At 38.2% G+C, this 27,996-nt stretch overlaps 1 protein-coding gene across 5 annotated transcripts; it reads left to right on the top strand.

Moving 5' to 3' along the window:
• Window positions 1–57: 57 nt before the first annotated feature.
• LOC133857032 (uncharacterized) lies at window positions 58–27,996 on the top strand. Of its 5 annotated transcripts, none has more exons than XM_062292130.1 (8): window positions 58–320; window positions 3,442–3,477; window positions 15,532–15,690; window positions 15,980–16,809; window positions 18,135–18,255; window positions 21,814–21,876; window positions 25,513–25,572; window positions 26,106–27,996. In XM_062292130.1, exons 4-8 carry the CDS (start codon window positions 16,085–16,087, stop codon window positions 27,540–27,542), a joined length of 2,406 nt encoding a protein of 801 aa, XP_062148114.1. In that variant the 5' UTR covers window positions 58–320; window positions 3,442–3,477; window positions 15,532–15,690; window positions 15,980–16,084; the 3' UTR covers window positions 27,543–27,996. The 5 variants fall into 5 exon arrangements, with proteins under 5 accessions (XP_062148114.1, XP_062148113.1, XP_062148115.1 ...); XM_062292133.1 differs by lacking the exon at window positions 15,532–15,690 and having other exon boundaries at window positions 60–320; window positions 26,106–26,570; window positions 26,655–27,996; XM_062292129.1 differs by lacking the exon at window positions 15,532–15,690.

The raw sequence follows: 27,996 nt of genomic DNA on the forward strand, positions 1-27,996 counted from the left end.
ATACTAAACCAGGATAAGAAAATACTTGCACTGGAAAATCCTATCCGTGTGTTGCAGGGATACACAATGCTGCAACCAAACGGCAGTGTCTTCTCCAACCTAAGACGCACCAGCAAGGAGTTTCAGAAATTTTGCAACTCCCACAGCCGCTCCACGTCAGTCGGATAACGGAGAACAGCAGCCACCACACCACCGGAACACACCGTACGTCGCTCGGGTCGTCACCAAATCCCACAGGAGAACGCCGATCGGCTACCGCCGACGTCGACAGCAATCCACCCACGCTCAAAGCCACTCAACCACCACACTCAGTACTACAGGTAATGGTTTATCAACAGCCCACTGCCTCACAATCAACACTCTACACGGCACCGTAATCTTCCACGGCACACGGCACACGGCACTGCACAGCAAAATCTCCCAATAAAGCACTGCTCTAATACCAGATGATAAGAACCTTAGCTCTTAATTGCCCAAAATCAGAGAAAACCCCAAACAAAACAAAGAAAGATACGACCACTTCGAGGGTGTCTAGCTTCCACAGCAATTGATTGAAATTGTTATTAGATAATCAGCCTAAAGGCACTTACATTGCTTTTATAGAATAGGAAGAGAAATCCTAACCTAGTAAGGAAAGTACTAATTATTTAATAATAATAATGAACCCTACAATTTGGTCCAGATCCACATTTAACTATCATTCTTTGTGAAACCCCTAAAAGATAGAATTGTTTCATGTGCTTAAATCGTTGAATTGTGTGTAAGGTAACTGTCTGAGAATCTACCAAGGGCTTCAGCAGTTGGTTTCTCAAATGCTTGAAAGACTCAATTTTGTTTTGATAAGACAAAAGGGATAATTAGTGTATCATTATTATCATATGGGTATAAAACTTTAAGCTGAAAAATGTAAATCTATTTGGGTTTTGATTCAGTGATCAGAACAAATTTGGAGTTACTCGTAGTTGGTGCTGAGCAGGTCTTATACATGCTTATGGGTCAAAATTCCATGCAGTATTTTTCACTAGGACGCTGTATTAGGTGTTTTCCCACATTATTTGTGATGATGAAGAAGTTGCTTTTTTTTTTATAAGTAAGAATAGTTTTATTGAAAGCGCAAGGCGCCCTTACGTACACTAGAAGTATACAACAGGAAACACCTAACTAGAAAGCGAAAAAGAAGCAAGAAAATCAGCAAAGTTGATTGATAATGGGTACAAATAAGCCATCGACCATATATATAAGGTATGGAGGAACAACTCTAACACCTCCTCTAGGGAGCTCTCTAGGTTCTCAAAACACCTAAGGTTTCTTTCTCTCCAAATACACCAAAAAAGGCAAATAGGCACCATCTTCCAAAAAGTAGCGCTCCCAGATCTCCCAGACTTCCACCAACAAGCAATTAAGTCAAGCACACTCCTAGGCATGACCCAAGAAATACCAAAGCGAGAGAAAATGTTGTTCCATAGAGCTGAGGCCACATCACAATGCAGAAGAATATGGTCCACTGATTCCCCATCCCGCTTGCAAAGACAGCATCTATCAACAATAATTATGTGCCTCTTCCTGAGATTGTCCAAGGTAAGAATTCTGCCTAGAGCTGCAGACCAAGTGAAAAAAGCTGCCCTCGGGGGAGCCTGAGACCACAACACACTCTTCCATGGGAACCGACTACCTCCAGAACACATCATAGAACCAAAATAGGACTTCACCCTGAACACACCTGTCTTGGACGAAACCCATTTAAGACAATCTGCCCTCTCATTATTCACCTTGGTAGAGTCCAGCACCTGGAAGAAAGAGGCAAAAACATCGACTTCCCAATCATGAGCCTCTCTAACAAAGCTCACGTTCCATTGAATGGACCCGCCCAAAATCTCCAAATTATCAGCCACTGACGCATCCTTCACCCGAGCAATGCCAAAGAGATCAGGAAACACTTCTTTTAGAATCGTATCTCCACACCACAAGTCATGCCAAAATCTAATCCTACTCCCATCCCCCACCTCAAATCTAAGGAATTTGGAGAAATTCTCCCAACCTTTCCTTATAAACTTCCACAACCCTACTCCAAACGCCCCAGCAACCTCTCGGGAGCACCACCCACTCCACAAACTCCCATACTTGGAATCCACCGCGACTCTCCACCAAGCATCTCTATCTATGCCAAAGCGCCATAACCATTTACCTAGCAATGCGCGGTTGAACAAAACCAAATTTCTAATGCCAAGCCCCCTATTCGAAATTGGAGTACAAACCTTCTCCCAACTCACCAAATGGTATTTAAATTCTTCACCCATTCCACCCCAAAGAAAATCGCGCTGTAACTTCTCAATGCGCGAAGCAACACTCACCGGAATAGGAACAGAGACATGTAGTACGTAGGTAAGTTAGAGAGCGTACTCTTGATAAGGGTCACTCTCCCTCCCTTAGAGAGATATAACCTTTTCCAACTAGCCAACCGTTTTTCAACCTTCTCAATAACTCCATCCCAAATATGATATCTATCCCAAATATGAAGAAGTTGCTTTTAAGATATCTATCCCTTTTTCTCTCATTTGAAAGATAATGCAAAACCATCTTTGTGGAAGAAACTTGTGTCACCCTCTATTTTTGACCATTTTGACTTTGTATAACCATAGTTGTTCAAGCAGGATATCACATGCATATGTATCAACAGTAGTAAAGGACCTGTTATCCATATTTTTCCAGTAGCAGATAAAGTAATTTTCAACTAGTTTTAACTTGTAAAGAAATCGGCTTTATTTTATATTTGTATGTATGTCTGCATGATTGGATGTATGCAAGTTTATTATGTTGCCATAAGTTTGAACTCTTTCTTGAACTAAGCTGTCATATGGGTATCATCTTCTAATTTGTCTTCATCAATTTCTTTTTAACGTGGAAGATTTTCCATTTGCTGGTAACAGGATTGTACATTATTACTTATCAAAAAAAAAAAAAACATGGTTGTACATTATTTTTGCTTGTTCTAATATTGTTTAAACTTGAAATATCAGTTAGCAGTCATATATAAAAACTAGTTAGCTGCTGCAAACATTATATTGAGAGACCATTACTTTGTTCGGGTATTCTTCTTGTTTTACCACCTTTTCTTTTTGTCCTTTTGTGTTTGAACTTTGAATAAGTAAATTAATTACTAAACCAAATAAATGCTTCAGTTCATAGTATAAAGGGAAAGAATCCTTAAACTCCACCTCCCTCCCTTTCCTCCAGTCTCGTATTGCATTCAAGAAAGATAATATGTATGCTCGAGACAGAAGAACAAGGATAAATTCATTAAAAAAATACAATGGTCAATACACCATCCTTCACATATAGCTCTTATACTCTATTATTAGCATTATTTACAGCTTTATCATAAATGAGCCAGCGGCACTAGTATTTGGTTTTCTCAATGTGCAAATTGCTCTCTCTTTCCAGGTATTATATACTATAGCAGCAAAAGCCAATTGCCAGGTACATGTTATGCCAATTCGCCTTATTAATCCTCCATGATTCTTTCATTAACCAACTATGTAAAGCTATGCGCCAAATTCCATTTCGGAACTGACAATCTAGAAGATAAATCTCTCCAATTATATGTAAAGCCTTATGAGACGCTCTAGAAATCTTTCAAATTAACCTAGTTATTAAAAAACATGAGAAGTTAGAAAAGGTATGCTTTTCATTGTTGTTGAGGACTGGAATACTAGTTGAGTGTAGAATGCAACAAGTAGGGAAAAAGATGGGGAGAAACCTAGGCATCACATTTAGGGTTCTCTACCAAAAAATAAGAAAGAAGAGACCTAGGGTCTTAGTCATCAAGCTTAAGAGGGGATCTATTACACATCCAAAGTATGGCACCTCAACAATACACCACAAGGAACTAACAATACTTCATCGCTCTTTACTTTAATGGAGTTCCCACGTAATTTACTATTAAAGTATTTTAAGATTCATTTTTAAAAAGCATCCTGTTTGTAAATTGACCAAGAATTATAACTAGACTACTAAACAAAACCTAAACCAAACTAACTAGTTGCTGGGCCAAATACCGGTGACTGAAAAATTACCAAAACATTTAAGCTTAAAAATCCAGCTAGTTCCGTCCTTTTTACTTCCTTTAACATTGAGTTCCTTACATGTAAACGCCAATTGGACATAACAAAAATACACAAAGTATGTGAGAGAGAAACAAACTTTTGATTCCTATTGGACTGCAGCCTTGAAATCAGACTAATTTTCAAGGATAATCACTTAATAAAGTTTTTCCCTTTTGTTGGCCCTCTAATTTCTGCTTCAGCGGTGTGATTTTGGGGAGAAGTGGAGGGATTTGATAGAATTTTGTATATCTACGGTAAGATTTTCCATCTTGGTGAATTGAACTTCATCTGATTTTTTTAAGAGGATTATTGACAGGTTTTTCCATGGGATCCAGGGATAGTGAAGAATTAGTGGTGAATCATTTGTTGTTTGCGGATGACATGTTAATTTTTTGTGGTGCGCTTTGTGTAGACAAACCATGTTCGAAATTTGCGGTGTATTTTCTTATGTTTTGAGGCCGCATCAGGGTTGAGAGGATCAATTTAGGAAAATCAGAACTTGTTCCCATAGGCGAGGTGGAAGATGTTGATAATTTGGCTCACGTCCTTGGGTGTCAAGTTGCGTCTTTGCCGATGACTTATTTGGGTTTGCTGTTGGGAGCGTCTTTTAAAGCTACTTCTATTTGGAATGGAGTCATTGAGAAAGTGGAACATCGGTTAGCTGGTTGGAAGAAATTATATTTGTCTAAGGGTGGTCGGTTGACTCTGATTAAAAGTACTCTCTCCAACATTCCTACGTATTATTTGTCGTTGTTCCCCATTCCTGTGAGCATGGCTCTGAGACTTGAGAGATTACAACAAGATTTCTTATGGATGGGCATTGGAGATGAGGTAAAATTTCATTTAGTAAACTGGCACACAATTTGTACTCCAATTAAGGAAGGTGGTTTGGGAGTTCAAAACTTGATTCAATTTAATCGAGCTTTATTGGGGAAGTGGATGTGGAGGTTTGCTTTGGAGCGGGAGGCTTTATTGAGATCGGTGATTGAAGTTAATTATGAGAGTTTGAGGGGTGGATGGTGTTCATCAGAGGTTGTGGGGTCCTATGGTGTGAGTGTCTAGAAATATATTCGAAGGGGGTGAGATACTTTTTATAAGTTTGTGCGCTTGGAGGTGGGAGATGGGTATAATGTACGGTTTTGGCATGATCTTTGGTGTGGAGATAGGCCACTGAAGCTTTGTTATCCAGTTTTGTTCAGTATTGCTCGTTTTAAAGACGCCTAGGTTGTAGATAATTTGTATATGCTAGATGGAGTTGCACATTGGAATGTTGTCTTTACGCGCCTTGCACAGGATTGGGAGGTGAAGATGGTCCTTTCTTTATATGAGCGATTGTATTCTCATCGGATTCGGCATGGAGCGATTGACAGATTAGTTTGGAGTCTCTCTAAGAGGGGGCATTTTGAAGTGAAGTCATTTTATAAAGCCTTAACTAGTCAAGAGGTTTCCTCATTTCCTTGAAAGAGTATTTGGCGTGTTAAGGCTCCGTTGCGGGTGTCGTTTTTTGTGTGGACAGCAGCCTTAGGAAAGATCTTGACGTATGACAATCTGCGTAGGCGTAATATAGTGGTGGTTGAGTGGTGCTATATGTGCAAGAAGAGTGGGGAATCCATTGACCACCTCTTCCTTCACTGTAATATTGCATGGGATATGGAGCTTTTTCTATATTTTGTTTGGGGTGAAGTGGGTTATGCCGCGACGGGTGTTGGGTTTGTTGAGTAGTGGGGCAATTCTTTGGGTCGTGGTCAAGTTAAGCAAATTTGGAAGCAGATTCCCTTGTGTGTCATGTGGGGTCTTTGGCATGAGAGGAATGCTCGGCACTTTGAAGATGTAGAAATGCCAGTGTTGGAGTTGCTTCGAAACATGCTTAATACTTTATTTGTATGGGTCTCGGCTCATCATAGCCCGAGTCATGTTATGTTTGCAAAGTTTTTAATTTATTGCTCTTCTGTTTTCTCTTTTTAGGGGCACTTTTGTATACTTCTATGTACTAGAGCTGTGCCCCTCTTGCATTTTTAATGATATGACATTATTTATCATATATATATATATACATATATATGTATTTTTTTTTTTTTGCAGCACATACCTTAATTTTTATTTTTATTTATAATTAATCGAGATATCATTAAAAGGGTAAAGCGCCTCAATTTACACAAGTATACAAGCGAAGCCACCTAGGTGGTAGGGGCAAAAAGAATAAGAAAATCGTGATAACTAATCACTAAAAGAGTAACATAAGCAGTTGTCCAAAGATACAATGTATTGAAGAATAAAGATTTCAACTCCTCTAAAGTCTTCTCGCAGTCTACAAAGCACCTATCATTTCTTTCCCTCCATAGAAACTATAAAAGGCACGAAGGCACTATCTTCCATAGTACAGTGATCCGAGTGCTGCCTTCATTCCACCAACAAGCAAAAAGTGGACTACTCATCTAGGCATAACCCAAGACAACCCGAATCGATTGAACAAAACATTCTAAATGGCACAAGCAACCTCACAATGAAGAAGAAGATGATCAACGGACTCCCCATTCCTTTTGTATATAAAACACCATGACCCCATAGAAGGATTTAACACCAAACATCCATTTTTTGGAAGGAACCCACAACAATCTATCTTTCCCTTCCCGTCTCATTCTTACTAAATACAACATCATGTAGAATGAGACAAAGGCATCCACCTTTCAATTCGGAGCTGTTCTAGCAAAGCTCATGTTCCACTGAATGGCACCTCCAAAAAATTCCATGTGAGCCTCAACAGGAGCATCCTTTGTGCGAGCAATACCAAATAAAACTGGAAAGGCATCCTTAAGGGCCATATCCTCACACTAAAGATCATGTTAGAATTTAACCTTGGAGCCATCTCCCACTTCAAATTTGGTGTGACTACAGAACTTCCTCAAAACCCTCCTAATATTCTTCCATTAACCCACCCCATATGTCCCAACAGGCTCACTAGAACACCACCCTCCCCATGAGCCTCCATATTTAGAGTTTACCACCAGTCTCCACCAAGCCTCGCTATCAAGCCCATATCGCCAAAGCCATTTACCTGAGAGAGCACGATTGAACCTCAGTAGGTTCCTAATCCTCAACCCTCCCTCAGAGATCGGCGTACACATTTTTGGCCAACTCATCAGGTGATATTTGAACTTTTTGCCTAGCCCACCTTATAGGAAATCATGTTGGAGCTTCTCAATACGGTTTGTAACACTCAAAGGGAGAGGAAAGAGGGCCATGAAGTACATAGGTAAGTTGGATAGACTTCTTGAGAGTAGCTTTTCCTTTATTTCCATTATAGAGGGAAATATTGTTCCATAAGTGCTGAGGAAAACCAATTAAAATCAGTGCAATTCACCATAGATTGGTTATGGTTAACAGCATTTCTTGTATCTAGAGTTGTAAGCTCCACTGAAGAAGAAAGTCGAGTAACAGAATCTTGTTAGTACCAGCAACAATCTTGTTTGAGCAATCGTTTGAGCAGGAATACAGATTCTACTTATTGTCAAACTTCTGGTCTCGTTCTTAATTTTTCCAGCCATTACCAGCAAGAATACAGCTAGCTACCTTTGCAATCGTGTGTAAATCAAACTCAAAGCATGGGTGCATGACTGCTGGTTATCATGCCTTAATAATTTTCTTTTGGGATTACCAATAACATGATCAGAGCATGCTTTTTTGACTTGTCAAACCAGACATTGTTGAAGGATGCCTAAACACAAAGTGAAATGTGATCTCTAATAAAGACACGACAACATATATCAGCAGCGTACTGATTACTACTATATATTGGTTACAAAGATGACAATCATGGTCTAAAATCACTATGTTTTGGTAATAAGTAATCAAAATATCATTAAAAGCGTAAGGCGTCCCCAGGTATATAGGGAATATACAAGAGAAGCCACCTAACTAGTAAGAGCAAAAAGAACAAGAAACTCATGAAAACTAATCACCAAATGAGAAACAAAAGTAGTTGTTCAAAGATACAGGGTGTTGAACAATAAAGACTTAATCTCCTCTAAAGTCCTCTTGTGGTTCTCAGAACTTCTATCATTCATTTTGTAGCGCGACTTAGGGAAAGGAGCTAGTCACATCTGGGCTATCACCTCAAAAGGACTAGTCAATTTGGAGCTTCCCTAGAATTTCTTATAAAACATAGTTTCATCAAGTAACTAAGCAATGTGGGACTCAACACTCATGAGCATCTCTTATATGGAAGATGAGTGTTGCACCTTTCCCTTCAAAGACATCACAAAAGGCACGAAAGTACCATTTTCCACACAACAACATTCCGAGTGTTGCTAACAATCCACTAACAAGCATACAAGTCGACAACTTGCCTAGGCATAACTCAAGACAACCCAAATCGATTGAAGAAAACATTCCACATAGCACAAGCAACCTCACAATGAAGAAGATGATCCACAGACTCCCCATTATTTTCGCACATATTTTTTTTTTTTTGATAAATAATGTCAAGTCATTAATAAAGCATAGAGGGGCGCAATCCTAATACATAGGAAGTATACAAGAATGCCCCTAAAAGGAACGAACAAAAAAAAAGTTTAGAAAGTCTGCATAAGTAAAAATATTCAAACTATGATGAGATACTATCCAGATATATAACGTATTGAGCAAACGCTTCCGTAGCTCTACCATCGATATCTCTACATCTTCAAAGTGCCGTGCATTCCCGCTCCCTCCAAATACACAACATTAAACACAACGGAACTAACCGCCAGATTTCTTTAGTAGGAACATACCTAAATGACGCGCCCCAACTAGTCAACAACTCCAGCACTGTTCGTGACATAAACCACTCTACCCCAAAAAAAGTAAGAATGTAACTCCAAAGATCATGAGCAACTTTGCAGTGAAGTAATAGATGTTCAATTGACTCCTTACTCTTGTTACACATACAACAACTTTCAACCACCACGACATTCCTCTTCACAGATTGTCGTGCGTCATAATTTTACCTAACGCTACTGTCCATACAAAGAAAGCCACCCTTGCCGGAGCATTAACACGCCAGATACTCTTCCACGGAAATGATGGGCTATCTTTCTTAATTAACACTTAATAATAGGATTTCACTTCAAATAAACCCCTTTTGGGGAGGTTCTAAACTAACCTGTCATCCTCACCATGTCGAACCGAAATAGAATAAAGTCGAGCGAATAAAAAATGTACTATCTCCATCTCCCAATCTTGAACTGGCCGCATAAAAAGAACATTCCATTGAATATCTCCGTGTTGAGCAACCAAGTTATCTGCCACCATCGCATCTTTGTTCCTCACAATACTAAACAAAACTGGAAAACACTGCTTCAAAGATCTATCCCCACACCACCAATCATGCCAGAAACTAACATATGACCCATCCCTCACCTTAAAACGAACAAAATTGCTAAACTTCTCCCACCCCCTCCTAATATGTTTCCACACACTCAGTCCAAAAGTACCCAACACCTCTTTTGAACACCACCCACCCTTTAGACTCTCAAATTTGACGTCAATCGCCAATCGCCATAATGCCTCTCTCTCCCTACCATATCTCTATAACCATTTCCCCAGAAGAGCTCAATTAAACTGGATGAAATTGTGAACTCCCAACCCACCTGAATGCAATGGAATACAAATCCTGTTCCAATTCACTAAATGAAATTTGGCCTTATCTCCAATGCCACCCCATAGAAAATCCATTTGAATTTTATCAAGACGATTAGCAACGCTCATTGGAATAGGAACAACAAATAATATGTAGGAAGGTTGAAAAGCGTACTTTTAAGAAGAGTTAGCTGACCAACCTTCGACAAATACATTCGCTTCCATCTAGCCAGCCACCTTTCCATTTTCTCAATGACACCATTCCAAATAGACACTGTCTTGTAAGAAGCATCCAATGGCAAACCCAAGTATGTCATAGGCAAAGACGCAACTTTGACATCCAAGGAGTTGAGCCAACCCTTCGACATCCTCTATCTCTCCAATTGGAATAATTTCTGATTTTCCTAAATCAATCTGCAATCCTGAAGCTGCCTCAAACATAAGAAGATACACCTTAGATGTCGCATTTGTTCTTTTTACATATAACACTTATCAACCACAATGACGTGCTGCTTCCGGAGATTGTCAATTGTAAGGATCTTTCCTACGATGGCTGACCAAGCAAAAAAGGTCACCCTTCACGGAACCTTAGTCCGCCAAACATTCTTCTAGGGGAAGCAAAAACCATCATTACAAGTCATGAGTCGACTCATGACACTGTAAAAGGATTTAACACCAAACAATCATCTTTTGGAAGGAACTCACCACAGCTTTTTCTCGCCTTCCTGTCTCACTCTCTATATATACAACACCCGGAAGAACGAGGCAAAGTCATCGACCTCTCAATTTTGGGTCGCTCTAACAAAGCTTACGTTTCACTGAATGGAGTCTCTAAGAATTTTCATGTGATCCACAATAAAAGCATCCTTTGCGCTCGCAATACCAAATAAACCTGGAAAGGCTTCCTTACCTTAGAGCCATCTCCAACCTCAAATCTAGTATGACTTGAAGCCTCTCTCTTAAGCCCATAGCGGCGAAGGCATTTACCTAAGAGAGCATAATTGAACCTTAACAAGTTTCTAATCCCCAACCCTTCCTCAAAGATCGGCATACACGTTGTAGACCATCTCACAAAGTGATATTTGAACTCTTCGCCGAGCTAATTAATGTTTCCAAAAATAACTAAACAATCACAAAATGTAACTAAGGTGTACCCTAAACAAAAATAACTAATTAGTGTTTCCAAAATATAGCTAATAACTGAAATAAATATTCAAGTATAGATCTTCAAATATTAACTATCACAATCGCAAAAATTGTCTTCAACTAATTTTTACTTATGATTTTCAAATCCAAAACATTGCTAAATAACAACCCTTTAACTTGAGGGATCACCTTCAGGCTCTGAAAATCATAATAGAAATATGAGTGAGTTAATGCCCAAGAACTGGCATGGATAATGGGTTTCAAAAAACATATGTTTCATAATAAAAATAATTTCATAAAACAGCTATAATAAAAGAATTGTCGAGAAGGAAATATTCTGTCATTTTCAATGTGAAAACATAATGTGGGCAATTGAAACAATGCAATGTTAAAGAAACATATCACAAATTATTGAACATTTATTATAGCATATTTCTAAACCAAAAACAAAATAGAAATTTTATGCCAATGCCACATGAAAAAATATCACACATGGTAATATGTCATATAGATGCCAAATAGGCGTCACACAGGTACAAGTTCATGCATATACTAGTAATCACTAATGTTTCAAGTTCATTAAACAGAAGTTCATACAGATTGGTAATCATTAGGGTCATATAGACCAAATACCTTGGGATAATGGTAGAATCACAAAGAGCTCTCAGATTTGAAAAACAGTTTAGACGTGAAGAAAAACACCTAGAGGGAGGTGAATAAGTGTTCATAAAAAAAAAATTGCCAATTAAAAATTAGAAGAAAGACAAACCAAACAATATCAATCACACAAAAATTCAAAAATAAATGTAGTAAATAAAAAGACAATATGCGAGGATTTTTGTTGACGAAGTGGAAAACTTTTGAAGAGTTCTTCAAAAGAAAAACCACTCCAAAGGCAATCAGCCACCAGAAAATTCCACTATAGAAGAAAAATCTTACAACTTGTTTAAGTACTCAGAAAACCTTTGTAGACTCAAAGCTAGGCTTATAATCCAGCGAGTGACGCACTTGATCTTTGCTCCAAAGTGGCTCCATAACTCTGACCTTCTTATACAGTGACTTTCCATGAATGAACTCGTTTGATCTCCGGAACTTTGGCTCCGATGAACTAAACCCAACAATCATAAGATGATTTAAGATTTCATTGTGTTTGAGAACAAGGAGAGAAGCAACAATGTAGGTTCAAGCTCTCTCTAGGGGTCTTAGGATTACCTCTCCCTACCTCAAAGTCATGTAATACAAGTTTTAGGTAGGGCAACATATGGTCATTAACAAAAAAATCAGAAATTAAAAAGAATTCAATTGTTGTAATCTTGCTCGAGCAACTGTCGTGCGAAGGTCAAGCAAAGTTTTGGGTTCTACATGGTGAAACCTCTGAATTTGCATGCTCGAGCGAGTCTTCATAAAGTGCAAGTTTGAACTGAATTTCAAATCGGATTCAACTCTAACAACTACTACTCAGTTACAAGCTAATTTACCATGTTTTGACACTAGTATTTACCAATTAAAATACAAAACATAAGAAGATTTAATATGATAAGTTTCATAACATATTTCCAAATAATTTCCCAAATGGCCTTGTATAAGATGAAGTATTTTTTCAATAAGCAAAATTCTCAATGATTCGTCAAATCCATCATTAATTGTCCGGATCAAGAATGCTTTTACGTGTTCTTGTTCACTTCTCATATTTTTTTATCATTGCAATAGTAAAACAATGCTATCCATGTTGATGCGTTTCTCACATACAATCAACTGAAAAGGTTAATAAAATAAGATTTATATAAGAGTATGGTTCCATCAACAAGAGCTGCTCTCATGCAACAAATGTTTAGATCAAAAAATACATTAACTAGCTATTTACCTTGCTCGCAAGCAAATTCTAAGAACTTTTTCAATTGCCTCAACTGAAATCAACTAGGGTTTAACCAATAGCAAGATCAATCTGTTGAAATTGTCATCAAGCTATAGACTACTATAGCATAACCATAACATAGAAAGCAAGGTTTGCGAATAAATCAATGGTGCATAAATAAGGGAATATCTCGTGTAACCCTAAACAACTCTAATTAAATTCATAAACAAGCAATTAAAGATCATAATTTGAGTCATATGGGCTCAATTGCATCAATTTACTTGGAAGAGTAAGAAACAAGCTCGCGTTTCTAAATCCTCTACTGAATTCGAATATCGGGCAATGTCTGCTGCTTGTTCTGAGATTATCTTGCTTCGTGGGCTTCTGGCTGAGCTTGGTTTTTCTCAATCTAATCCTACTCCTCTTCATGTTGATAACACTAGTGCCATTCAAATAGCTGCTAATCCTGTTTACCATGAGCGTATGAAGCATATTGAATCATTCTATTCAGGAAGCCTTGGACACTCGTGTTATATCACTTCCTCATGTTTCTATGATCTCCAGATAGCTGACGTATTCACAAAGGCCATGACACGATAGCGCCCTCAGCTCTTGTGGGCAAATTGATGCTTCTTGATCGACCAACATCAATTTAAGGGGGGATGTCAGTCAAAGATAGCATATATTTAGCCACAATTAGTCTCTCCAGTTATGGCATGTTTTTATATTATTGCTGTAGATATCTTGTAATTAGAAGGTTGATTGTAGTTGCCTTATTTGGTCTCCTCGATTGCTGTAATTGCTGAGATTCAGCCTTGTAATTAACGATTCAATTTCTATATAATGCAAGAACCCTCACAAAGAGAGGTATTCAGCCAATTGGCACTATGGGGAAGAGCCCACTTTTTGTAAGCTATTGAGCTCTTGCCCCTTGGTTGCGAATGAGAAACCTTAGTGCAGGGTTAGACCTAAGGTTCCTGCCATGGATAACCTGAGAAAGCGGCATGTTATAGTGGTTTATTGATGTTGTATGTGTAAGAAGAATGGGGATTCCGTGGATCACATTTTTCTCCATCGTGAGATTGTTAGTGCCTTAATAGAATACTATTTTTAGTCGTGTTGGGTTAGCTTGGGTTATATTTAAACAAGTGGTAGAGACCCATTCCCATATTAGAGAGGGCACTTTGGTAGTCTTCTGAGTTCAGCAGTGTGGAAGATGGTTCCGTCCTGCCTAATCTAGTGTCTTTGGAGGGAAAAAAATTGTCAAATTTTTGAAAAGCACAAGAGGACGGTGGCGGAATCAAGTACTTTTTTTCTTCAATAAACTTTGGCACTGGACTACTGGCTTTGACTACTTTAATATTTCTAGCTTTAATGATTTTCTTGATCTTTTTTTTTTTTTTTTTTTTTTTTTTTTTTTTCTGGTTAGGTGTATTTATTGTATATTTCATGTGTACTTGGGTTGCGCCTTTGTTTTTTTTAATGAATTTTCGATTACTTGTCGAAAACAAAAGCCCCAATTTTACACAAAACCCCAACCTCATTGATACAATCTCTCAAATTAATCCCAGCTGAAAATATTCTGACACAACCAAAGTTTTTTTTTTTTTTAGGGACCTCAAATTCTTGATTGAGTGATCAATTGGGGAAAACAACAATCCAATCCATTAAATCCCTAATTTTATGCCAAACTTGAAATTCTAATTAGCAATCTCTCCTAATTCTATCACAACCAACCTCAATTGTACATTCAAACATACGTATTAGGATTTCAATTTCATAATAGAACAGTCCATTTGATCATATTATAACCATACCAACAAAATCCCCAAATTTGAGCCTATTTGCAACCCTTCATTAATATTTCTTCAAATTACCCCATTCCAATTGCATTTAACCAAAGTCAATATAAAAACATGATAATTGGACCATATTACATACCAAAAATGGTCCAATTGAAAGAAAATCACTGAAATCAATATTGGGTCACTTGGTGATTTTTGGAAATATTCTGGCCAATTTACTGCACTTGAGTTGGTCGGAAGCAATACAGGCATGCCGGAGCCGAAGGCATCCTACACTTGGGTTCGGGTTGTAGAGTTTGGCCTACTAGTAACCTGATTGACTATGTTTTCTTTTGGCGTAAACTTGCTTTTCTTGACACAACAAGGATAAATCAGTTGGAGGTGAGAGAGAGAGAGATGAGGGGGCAGCAGCAAAGGGGGAGGGTTTGACAGGAGAGAGAGAGAGAGAGAGAGAGAGAGAGAGAGAGAGAGAGAGAGAGAGAGAGAGAGAGAAGAAGAGGTAGTGACCAGGGTTTTCTAGCTTATTAACCAAATCGCCCCTCGTTGGGCTGGATTACTAAGTTGCTCACTGACTTCACCCGTACTCACTAATAACCCCAACCAATCAAATTCCTAATTTCTGATAGGTTTTCTGCATATGACCTTATCAAAAAATAAATTTCATGTATCAAAATATCCTTACAAAATCAGAAGAATAAGGATTATTATCGCCATCTGAATATCATAAATTTCAAAGGGCAACGGAATTGGAATAACTTAATATACGTACTATTTATCCCAAAACTCATTGTAAGAAATACAAATGATGGGATAAGAATTAAAATGACAGTTTGTTTAGATACAAAAGTTGATTCAATAAAGAATGCAGCTTCATGTAAAGGCAGATATGAATAGAAAGGCACATTTATGGATACATATATTTAAAGGGGGGGGGTTCAATAAGATAAGTGTGACTATCAAAATAACATCACAACTTAGATGCATAATGAGGACTGGTTTTTTACAGGATCATATGTCCACACGCTCTTACAGCCGATACTGCAAAACCTCCCTGGACTGAAGAACGCTCATATTATCCTCCATCAATAAAATGAAAGTAACTTTCAAGTGACTAAAGATATCATGCATTTGAAGTCCCGCGTCTCAAATTTCTCATTGTTGGAGGGTATCAATGCTTCAGAAATTTACTGATTAACGATATTTGTTCTCAAAGATTATTTGTTTTATGCAGTTGGATATACAGTTCTATAATCTTATAAACTTGTTCTTTTAGAGAAACTGAAAGTATAAATGGAGAGTTAAGTTGCCTTTGTCATGCCAATTGTTGAACTTGAAACTGAATTGGCAGTTGCAATAAATTACCTTACCTTATTGTTTACTTGGCCTTGATTGGCTTTGGCATGTCCTGGTTCTTGTTACTTGGCATTGATTGGTTTTGTATGTCCTGGATGCAGATGTAGGATATAAAAAATCATTTGCATGGGCTGAAGGTTGTTGGTGAATTGGATTTCAAACTGTGGCATGAGAAACAAGTGGCCATTTGCTTACCAGGTCAGAAAATGCATACACGGAAAAGTCTTCAGGGCATTTCTATGGAGAACAAGATACTGACATCTCACTCAGGAACTTCTGAGTCATCAAGAAAGAGGAAGTTAATAGCTGTAAATAAGCAGGACACAATTTCTGCATCAGATCATGAATATAGCTCTCCTAAAGAGGCAAGCCTGCGACATGAAACTGGTTTACTGTCTGGGAGAAATGTAGGAGAAAATTCTTTTGAATTGTTTTCAAATCAAAGCCCTCCATTTATAGAACCAACTATCTTCCGGCATCGATCTGATAAAGGTCAATTTGATGGTGAGAATAATCTCCCAGAAACTAAACAAACTTGTATTGGATATTTCTGCAAAGCTGGGGCTGAGAAAATAAGCAATTCATCTCCAAGTGTGTTGCTTCAGTCTTTTCATCATAGAGGATCACCACCAAGCAAAAAAGAAAATGATAGAGGTCATGCAGGTGGCAATATCCAAATACTGAAGCAAGTAGAAGGAGCAGCTGTTGAGAATTTTAAGTGTTCCTTCTTGGAAGAAACTGGTCCTAAAAATGGTGATTGTCCTCCTACCGTGGATATTAGGAATGATCTAAGTCATGGTTCTTTTAAGTCCTATAAAAAAAGTAAATCACTTGTCAGAAAAGAAGCTCCCACAGTCGCCAAGAAGCTCTGGGAGGGGTCCCTTCAGTTGAATTCTTCTGTAACTGTGTTAGCAGTTGCCTTCTTTAAGAGGTATATTCAGCATCTTTTAAAATTTCAATTTTTATATAGATACTTGCAATTCAGTGATCAAATACTTTTCCATGTAAATGATTATTTATCACGTCGCTTGTTCTTTTAAGTTTTGTTTTTCAGAAAGAACAAATGGATAGTGTGTGCTGTAGAAGGTAAAGGGGATGTCTATTAAATAACAAAAAGAAGAGGTCAAGAGGAAAACTGATATCGAGAAGAGGGAATTAAGTAAATTAAATTTCTAATTCTCATTACATTGTGATGCAAAAAAAAAAAAAAAAAAAAAATTATCTCCTCCCCTTTGATGACAGAATTGCAATGCAGGACCAATCTGTTTCTCTATTTGTGCAGACCAAACCCCCCCCACCCCCCCCCCCCCCCCCCACCCCCCAATTTGCCAAAAACCCTTCTGAACATGTCACAAGTGGATCCTACTGTCATTTGGAATCAACAAGAAGATTGAAGTTCTGTTTTTGAAGTAACTTTAAGTGAAAGTTCGAACATCAAAGACGGTATATTGCCTTATTAGATTAATTCCATCCATAAGAGAGATTTGTGTTCTCTTCTATAATGCCAATCTGTGAGATATTCTTTTGCAGACTAGCTTCTACTTGTCTGGAAATAGATTTTCTTCTAAGAAGAAAGACTTGGTGCTCCTAGGCAACATGAGGAGGGGTAACAATAAAAAATTTAAACTTTGTTTCCTAGCCTAAAGCTATTACTGCCTTTTTTCTTATGACAGCAAGTGAACTCTCTATAAGTTGTGAGGAGCTTAGGGTTCTATGCATACCCAGGGGTTATGGGAATCCTGCCTGTCATTTCCTTCATTCAAAATCAAATACCATTCTGTGAGAAAATGCATGTATGCTGACATTCTAAGGCAAATAGATTCCTTCTTATTTTGCTTTTTCTTTATATAGTTTACGATGGACACTAATCTGGACATACATTTCCTTTACAGTGAAATAAACTTTAGTTGAGGCATCATACCATGAACATGGTTTTTGTTTACTTTCACTAGACATTTTCACTTTTTTTTAGTCCTTATCCACTGATTGAATTTAAAGCTGACCTTTTGCTTTCATTTGATTGCTGCGGCAGTTAGATTGCTTCCGTGCGCATAAATTCGGTTGCCTTGTGGGACATCCAATTCATTGGTCAATTAGTGCAATATAGAACTTTATCTCAAGCAGTATACCATGTAGACCATCATTCCCATCTGTTTTGGGATGATAAACTATTACCAAACAAGGCATCCACCATCTTTGTCTAATGTTGGAAGGGTAAAATATTTTATTGTTAACATTAATGATTTTCTTATGTAGCGGTGAGAAGATGCCTAATATCAAGTGGTCTGAATCTATAGAAGTCAAAGGGAAAGTGAGGTTTGAGGCTTTTGAAAAATATATTCAAGATCTTCCTCGTTCACGCAACCGAGGGTTGATGGTATGGTACTCTTACTTCTGCATACCATTGTGAAATAGGCAATTATATTTAGAGTTAGAGTTTATTTCCAAGATCTGTCTTGTTTAAACAACCAACTGATTATGATTAATGTGTGAGGCAACTCGGTGGTGAGTTTCATTAGCTTCAACGAGAAATAATTGAAGAAATGGGTGTTATTTACTGATAGAAAAGAATGATCACACGGACTGGTCCCTCCCATATTTTCCACAATCTCTCTTAGCTTTATAGCTATTTCCTTATGTCATGTTTGTATGAACTTTGAAATTTTTTATGCTTTCAAATGTGAAAAGAGAAAAAAAAATGATGGAGAAAATATGTTTCATTTCTAAGATTTAGAAGACAATAAGAACAAGCAGAATTTCTGACTCACTCTCACCCCAGTGACGCATTCCAGGAATTTTTTGAACATCTGAAGAGTTATCCTACAAGAGTGGTAATTTTCTGTGATTAATCATATAAACTTCGTACTGGGAGAAAACTAAATCACATGAACTCCATGAATAGATGATATCCATGACCCAAAAGGAATTTGTAGGAGTTAAGAGGAGTGTACATTAAAGATGTTGGAGTTTATTCTGGTGACATTGACATGTAAAGATTTTGAATGTTCATGTATTCTCTTTGGGAAGGATAAGATTTGGATCCACCCCCAAGAAATAAGTGTTTTTCTTGTACTCTCACATGACCTTTGTTTTATACCAGAGCCGTGTGGTTGGAGGCTTTGTTGCCAAAATTGTTATAGAGATCTTAATTATGGTCAAAAAGTTAATTTTTGGTTTAAAATTGGAGATATGGGGTGATCTTGGTGAATCCTGGAAATGAGACATTGATGAATGTCAATCTAGGATTCTGCTGTAAATTGTTTCAATTAGATTGGTTGGTGCTTAAGGGTGGGTTGGGATTAGACTATGCCTTAAGTTCAAAGTTTTCCAGTTATAACATTTTTATTTGACCCCTATAGCCTAATGCTGATACTGTTGTTGAAGTGGGACTAGTGGGCAATGGCATTGGGACTTCTGTAGCAATTCCGATAACGCAAGAGTTTTTATGTCTGGACTTGAAAGCTTACTCCTGGGAAGAACCTATTTGCTGTGAACCTTTAAATTTGTGCCTCCCTGGTATAACCGAAGAACCTGATTTCTTAGGACCAGTGACATCGGAATGGGTACTGCAGGAAGTGATGGGTGTTTGTCATCAAGTGGGATTATGATGTGAAGGGTTTGCAGGGGAGCTTATGGCTTTGTTCACTGCCATTGAAGTAGGTCGGTATCAGAGGGAGTTGGCTTCCAACTCCATATCAGTCAATAGGGTAAGAAATAATTTAAAAGATTGGCTTCCTTATTAACTACGATTTGAAGGGTAGAATTTCTAGTTGTGGTAGAGCTAAGGGGAGGGTTGTCTCAGTTATTTATGAAGCCTAAGAATCAGATACTATCTTGGAATGTGAAGTGCTTAAGGGTCCGCAATTTACTCAAAGAGTGGAAGGTTGATGTGATTTGTCTGTAGGAAACCAAGTTGGAGCATGTCTTGCAGTCTTGTGCAGAGTTTGTGGAGTTGCCAATATATGGATTAGTGTTGTCTTAATTCTAGAGGGGCTTCTGGCAGGATATTGCTTATGTAGGATATGACAATGGTTGAAAAAATTGAAGTGTGTGGGAGAGTTTATTGTAGCATGTTCCTTCATAAATGTTGTTGATCGTTTTATTTGGGCTTTTGTAGTGTCTATGGACCTAATTCTAATTGGGATAGAAGATTTCTATGGGATGAGTTGGCTGGTTTGCCTAGTTGGTGCACCTGTTATGGTGCATTGGGGGAGATTTTAATGTCACTCGTTTTCCTAGCGAGAGATCGGGTGATGTCCATTTTTGTCCAGCTATGGTAGAATTCTTAGATTTCATTTTCGTCCAGAGTCTCATGGATATTCCTCTTGTTGGCGGTAACTTCACATGGTCGAACAATTGGGATCCTCCTTCTTGGTCTAGAATAGATAGATTTCTAGTCTCTCCTGATTGGGAGGCCCAGTTTCCAAAAGTTTCTCAGAAAAGGCGGCAAAGACTTTGCTTGGATTACTTCCTTATCCTTCTGGACTGTGGAGACTTTCATGGAGGTAAAAGGCATTTGAGAATGTGGTTGAAATTAGAGGGTTTTTTTATATGCTTTTTACTTATAAAAAAAAAAAAAAATTAGAGGGTTTTGTGGAAAGGGTGAAGCAGTGGTGGTCTTCTTATCGCTTTCAAGGTCCTCCAAGTTTCATCTTGGCTCTCAAAGTAAAGGCCCTGAAAGTGGATTTAAAAGTTTGGAACGATGAGGTTTTTGGCAATGTAGAGAGACAAAAAAAGCTTCTTTTGGATGAACTTCAAGATCTTGATCTTTTGGAAGAAGAAAGAACTTTATGTGATGAGGAGAAAGTGAGGAAGGCTAAAGCTACAGATTATTTGGAGAGGTCTACACTTGTGGAGGAAGTGAGTTGGAGGTAGAAATCGAGGGCGTTGTGGCCCAAAGAGTGTGACAAGTGCACAAAGTTTTTTCTCCGAATGGTGAACTCAAATGGAAGAAATAATTCCATTGAATCTTTGGTGGTTAATGACTTAGTTTCTACAAATCATGCCGAGATTAGAGAACACATTGTGCAGTTCTATGATAATTTGTATATAGAACAGTTTAGTTGGCAATCTAAATTGGATGACCTTTCTTTTGACTCCATAGGTGAGGTTGAGGCTAATTGGTTGGAGTGGGCGTTTGATAAAGACAAGGTCTTTGAGGTACTCGGGCCCTGACAATTACTCTATGGCTTTCTTCCAGGCTTATTGGGAAGTTTTAAAGGAAGATTTAATGAATGTTTTTCATGCTTGAGGTAAGTTTGAATGCAACCTTCATTGTTCTCAATATTTTTGTTTTTTTTTTTGGAAACTTCACTTAACCCCCCCTGAGCTTCCATCACTTTTGCAATCTTCTCATCAAAGTTAGAAAACTCTCAATTTAGTGTATTGAACTTTCAATTTTTTTCAATCTCACCCCTCTCGCTAGGGTTTGGGGTTAAATGACCCGTATACCCTTCTAAAATTTATAAAATTATCCTTAAATTACAATTATTTTTATTTTTTTTTAAATGAGGGTATTTTGGAAATTTTTCACCCTTTCGTTAGGATTTAATTGAAAACTCTAACAGAGTGGTGAGAATGAAATTTTTTTTAAAGTTTGATACAATAAATTGAGAGTTTTTAAACTTTGGAGGGCAGATTGTAAAAGTGATGAAGCTCAGGGGGGATAAGTGAAGTTTTCCCTTTTTCTTTTTTTCTTCATCTTTTTCTTTTTTTTAATTTTTTTTAAAAAAAAAAAATTAAAGGGGGCTATTGATATTACGGATTTTGACCTATATGAGTCTGGTAGGTGGAGTTCATATAATTGTTGCCAAAGTTCTTGCCAACAGGTTGAATTTTTTTTGGGAAAAAATTATTTCAAACTTTTAGAATGCATTCATTAGGGGAAGACAAATTCTCGACTCATTCTCATTGCTAATGAATTCCTTGATAGCAGGATCAAATCTCTGGGAATCCAAGGGTGCTATGCAAATTGGATATTGACAAGGCTTATGATCATGTAAACTAGATCTTTTTATTTTTTTATTTTATGTTTTTGTATATGCTAAGGAGGTGGTTTTGGGAAGACATAGTGTAATTGGATAGGTGATTGTATTTCTTCAATGCGCTTTTCTGTGTTGGTGGACGGCTCTTCGTCTGGTTTTTTCAATAGTCCTCGTGGCTTGAGATAATGAAATCCTTTGTCTCCTTTGTTGTTTGTCATAGTTATGGAGGCGTTAAATAAAATGATCACTGCTATAGTGAATAGGGTTTTTAATATGGCTTTTCCATGGGGTATAGGAGTGGTGGTGGGCTTAATATTTTCCATCTTCTGTTTGCGGGTGACACTTTGATATTCTGCGGGGAAAATCTCCTGATCACCTATGTCATTTATGTTGCTTGTTCTTATGTTTTGAGGCAGTTTTAGGTTTGAAAATTAACTTGGCTAAATCGGAATTGGTCCTGGTTAGTAATGTCAATAATGTAGAAGATTTGGCACGCATCTTAGGATGCAAGGTGTCTTCCTTGCTTATGAAGTATCTTGGTCTTCCTCCCTCTATAAGCTTCTTATAAGGCTAATATTTGGGATGGCATTATTGAGAAGATTGAGCATCGTTTGGCTGGTTGAAGCAGTTTTACTTTTCTAAAGGTGGTAGAATTACATTGATTAAGAGCACCCTCTCTAATTTGCCTACTTATTTTTTCCTCTTTTTCCACTCCCTTTGGGCATTGCCAATCGTGTAGAGAAGCTTCAATGAGATTTCTTATGGGGTGATATTGACGAAGAGTTTAAATTTCATCTGGTAGGTTGGACCAAGGTTTGTTCTCTGAGGAGGGGTTGTGGGTTCGAAATTTACTCCTGTTTAACCAAGCTCTCTTGGGGAAGTGGTTATAGCACTATGCTTTTGAGAGATAGGCTTTATGGAGAGTGATAGTGGATTCTAAATATGGCAGCATGTAGGGTGGGTGGCGTTCTACTGAGGTAAATGGGTCGCATGGGGTTGATCTTTGGAAAATATCAAGAGGGGGGGGGGGGGGGGGGGGGGGTGCGGGAGGAGTTTTTTATATCCCACTATTTTTGCGATAGGGGACGGTTTTAAAATTAGATTTAGATTTTGGCATGACATGTGGTGTGGGGATCAGGCCCTTCAGATAGCTTATCGAAGTTATTCTGTATTTTTCGCCTTAAGGATGCTCCTGTGGTAGATCACTTACAACTTTCTAGTGACGCCCATCAGTAGAATGTTAGTTCTATTAGAGCGGCACATGATTGGGAGGTGGATTGCTTCTCATCGTTCTTAAATTTATTGTATTCCATCAGGCTAAGGCGGGGCGTGGAAGACAAACTTTGTTGGATCCTTTCCAAGAGAGTGTGAGGTTGGATCATTCTATAATGTCCTTATCCCCCATGATAGTGCCCCCTTCCCTTGAAGAAGTATTTGCGGAGTAAGGTTCCTCTAAGAGTGGCTTTTTTTACTTGTTCGACTGCTTTAGGGAAGATCCTCACTATAGATAACTTAAGAAAGCGGAATCTCATAGTGATAGATTGGTGTTGCATGTGTAAGAAGAGTGAGAAAACTATAGATTACTTTTTACTTCACTGTGAGGTTGCTAGGGCCTTATGGAATTTTGTCTTCGTTCTTTGCGAGTTAGAGTGGGTTATGACTTGATGGGTAGAAAATCTCTATGCAAGTTGGAGAGGATAGTTTGGTAGTTTTCAAAGAGCAGAAATGTGGAAGATGATATTGCCAGATTAATGTGGTATATCTGGAGAGTGGTTGGCTCAAGTGGTAAGAGCCTTGGTCTTTGTGGTAGTCTCATGAGGTCTAAAGTTCGAATCCCCTTGGGTGCAAACAATTCCTTGGGGTCAGCTCGTCGGCGAAGCTGGAATATTACCCAATCTTTGTGGAGGGAGCGCTTTACACAGGATTGAGGTTTACCTGATAAGGGTGGGTGCACAAAATGGCCATACCTTGGAGGGGCTCCTCTTCATTTTTTTTTTTTTTTTAAAAAAAAAAAAAAAAGTGCTATATCTAGAGAGAGAAATGATCAAAGTTTTGAAGATTGTGAGAAGACGGTGGTGGAGCTAAAGTCTTTTTTCTTCAAAACTCTACCTTGGTGGGGTTCCTCGTCATTAAAATAAAAATAAAAATATGGTATATCTAGAGAGAAAGAAATGATCAAAGTTTTGAAGATTGTGAGAAGACTGTGGTAGAGCTAAAGGTTTTTTTCTTCAAAACTATTTACCAATAGACAACCACCTATGCTTATTTACATATTTCTAATTTTCCTCAGTTTCTTGATCTTTTGTCTTTTTCTAGTTGGGTGTTTCTCTTGTATACTTTATGTATACTTCGGTTGCATTGCCCTTTGGTTCTTAATAAATTTCGATTACTTATAAAATAAAAATAAATAAATAAATAAAGAAAAAAAGAAAAAAGATTGAAGCAGGAAAATATTTTGGCGGGCATTTAGATTGGTTGACCTTTTATCCTCTTGTAAACCATGTATGGCGGGCTTGCATTTGTGATCATATAGAAACTATATTTGTGATTGTGCTTGACAGTTGTGTCGGTAAGAAACTTTTAGTTTAATGGCGTGTATCGTTTTTTGAGTTCAAGTATTTCCAACTTGATTCTTTCTAATTTCCTTAACTTTTAGCAAATCCAACCCCGTCTGTCCTGCTACTCAGTTGGGTGGACATGGATCAGGTATATAACTGATACAGTCACCTATCTAGTTGGGTCCTTGATCCATAATTGACTGAAAGTGTGGACCATGAAAGATCTTGAGCATGGCAACTTGTGCGCCAGATATCAAGAGGTTATCGGGAATGGACCATGAGAGGTCTTTTCTGGTTGAGTGAGAAAACAAATGATTATTCACCATCCATTAGGCTAATATAGTAAAAACCAATCAGTTTGGTTGCCAATCTGACAAATGCAAACCATTTGGCAGGTTAAGTGATAAAAATCAAGCTATTTTTAGATTTATCAATGTTGATATAGACCAACTCATGTACGTAATTCCAGAACTACTAAGACTCATTGGGTTTCGACACAATATTTTCCTATGGTTGAAAATACTATCGGGGAAAACCATTTGTTTTCCATTGTTTGGTGTTGATCTGATAAATGATATCAAAAACATTTTCACTTATTTGCAAATCATTTATACAAAATCACCAGCCATTTGTCAAAGACCAGTGTTGATCATGAATTTCTCAAGAAAGAAAACACAAAAATTCATGGCCAGTGGAGGGTGTGAAGGGAGGAGGGTGGTGGTGCTGGCGGAAGGTAGTAGTGTCGGCGTAAGAGGATGTGGTGCCTACGGAGGGTGGTGGGGTCAACAGAGGGTGATGGGGCTGGTGGAGGGTGTTGGGGCTGGCGGAGGGTGGCAACCCTGGCAAAGGAGGGGGGTCGAAAATAAATTACACTGACTGAAAATTTTCTTCTGCCCCAAGCACTCAAAAATGAGAAGAACTGTTTCCTAAAAATGTTTTACGTCGAAATGATAAATGAAGCCTAATTTATAATACTGAGTTATGTGTTACTTGCCACACGATAAGATTCTTGATTATGTTGCCTACTCATATCTTGCGTGTTATTTACTCACTTGAAACATAAGTTCTAACTTATCTTAGCTTCGTCCTCAGGTAATCTCGCTTTGCTGGAAAGAGGGGTCTTCTGAAAGTGGACTGGCAGGCATGAAAAAGGTGAGTCTGAAAGATATTTTTCGAAAATACCAGCAGTTATTAAGGATCTTATTGTAAATGCCAAAATTGCATCATATATTGATGCACTCAAATAGTAAAAGAACAAGGAAAAGGGATAAAGGCTACTTCGAGAGAGCCGTGATCTCCAATGGCTACTTCAAGAGAGCCTTGATCTCCAAAACACCAACAAAGGTTCTAGGTTTTTATAATATTCAGTATGCTTATTCACTGAGTAGGATTACACTTAAATAGATGACGGCTAGGTCATAAGACATAACCATTAGGTTTAACCGTCATAACACAATGCAGAAAAATAAACTAAGAAGGAAATAACTAATGGAAAATACATTTCTTATTAAACTAAATACTTAAGGAAATAAACTATGGAGAATTAAACTCCTTATTCCAGCCGGCTTGGGGTTGCTTGGTGGCTACGGTAGTGCCACCTAGCCCTAGGAAAATCTGAACGTATCATATATATTTCTGATGAAAAGCAAAGATGATGGTTTTATTTGTTGTCATCCCCATTACAGGTTGCAAAAGGGTACAAAGATGGGGAGAGGGTTGGGTTTGCACCACTCTCTCCTGGTATGGATCTTTATATATGTCCTCGCAGCGAGACCATAATCACTATACTTGCTAAACATGGGTTCTTCAAGGGCATGGCTGCTGTTGAAGACAACCAAGATTCCTTGATTGGTTGTGTTGTGTGGCGAAGGAACCGAGCAAATTCCAATACTGTTGTAAAGAAACCTGAGAGAAAGAATTGTTCCTTTACGGAGCAGCCTGTTAACTCCCCTCCTGATGCATCTACCCTAAGAGTTGTGGAAGATAGTATGTCTCATGCACAACCGGCTGAGGAATCCATCCCAGTTGCATCAGGAACAGATTATGCAACTCTTGAGAGTACAGAAAATTATAGCATTGAGACCAAGAATGTTGAGCCCAGTAACGTCCAACTTGAGTTGCATAATCAGTCGGCCATCATTAAACCCTTGGTAGCACCTTCAGTCCCAAGAAATTCTCTATCTGTTTTAGTTGAAATAAAAACATCATGTTCTAACCGTGCCTCTCATCATCAGGATTCTTTGGGACAGTCGTTGGAAGTTGAAGCTCCTCTGATGCACAATTCAGGACGAGAGAAAGCTAAACCCAGTTTGGAACTTCATAGACCTGTCTTGTCTCTCCCATCTGAAGTCATAAACAAAGTTGCATCTCTGCATGATGATGACGATCTTCCTGAATTTGACTTTGGGATTTCACCTGTTATTTCTCAGACTCTAACAAGCAACCCTCTAGATGCTGTGATAACTAACATGAAACTTCCATCTGGAGGACCTTGGAAAATGGATGGTTCCCTGCCAACAATGGAACCAACTCTACAGTCACTAATTTTCCATCAGAGAAGATTGGAAAATTCAAATCTTGCGAAGCTTCCAGTAGGTGCCATTCAGAAGAAGACTCCACTAGAGAATTTTGTTGACCATGGAAAGATCTTTGGATTTCCCATTTGGGAAGAAAAACACACTGCCCAAAACATAGCTGTCAGCACAAGACGTGGCCGCACTGCTGTTCCGTTTTCAAGTAGTCGTTTTGGAGAAGACGAGGATGACATGCCTGAGTGGTGCCCACCAGAGGTTGAGCTTCACAAACAAACGATTCCAGAGACAAATCAATCATCACCATACTCAACGTTTGAAGTTTCTCCTGGTCCTACAACTCTGCTCCCTTCTCCATCTCTGGTTGCTATCCATCCACCATTTTCTGCCCTTGCATTCCCTCGTGCATATAATTGCCACAATACAGTCAGTGCAAGATCTACGCAGCCAAGACCAGCTAACGGATATATGCCAAGGGATCCAAGTTCTTTCATGAGATTGAATTCTGAGACACTACTGAGACCAACATCAAACACATTTGATGTAAAATTTCCTGTCCATCCTGCCAGTTGGAGAGGCTGGAGATCATGATACTTGAAGAGCAACAGAAGTAATAAGCTGATACCTTGAACCGGAATGTGGAATAGAGTGATTTAAATAGGAATTGCCAAGTTGTACATATTATGTAAGCAGCAAGTTAACGTGCTGCTTCATGCTTAGAGTCGTTCTGTGTTCAGATTTTCTGTGACCGTGTTATATTTTTTCATATCTTGATTTTCCTATCACAATGCTTTTATGGTGAAAGCGAGTTTCTGTCATCTTTGGACTAATGTGTAACAATCAAGCAATTTGGGTGTAGGTAGGGGTGAAAATGGGGATGAGGATGCTGATGCAGTTATTAGTAATATTCATTCGCATAATGCGTTTATCACTTTTATGTATCCGCATCCGCACCATGTGTTTACTGTCCGCATCTGCGCAGTTCTTGCGGTTATTATTTGCTATCCGCATATGAGGTAATGAGCATTTTGGATTACTATCTAAA

The sequence above is a fragment of the Alnus glutinosa genome, chromosome 14 (genome assembly GCF_958979055.1).
Source record: "Alnus glutinosa chromosome 14, dhAlnGlut1.1, whole genome shotgun sequence".
Lineage (NCBI taxonomy): Eukaryota > Viridiplantae > Streptophyta > Magnoliopsida > Fagales > Betulaceae > Alnus > Alnus glutinosa.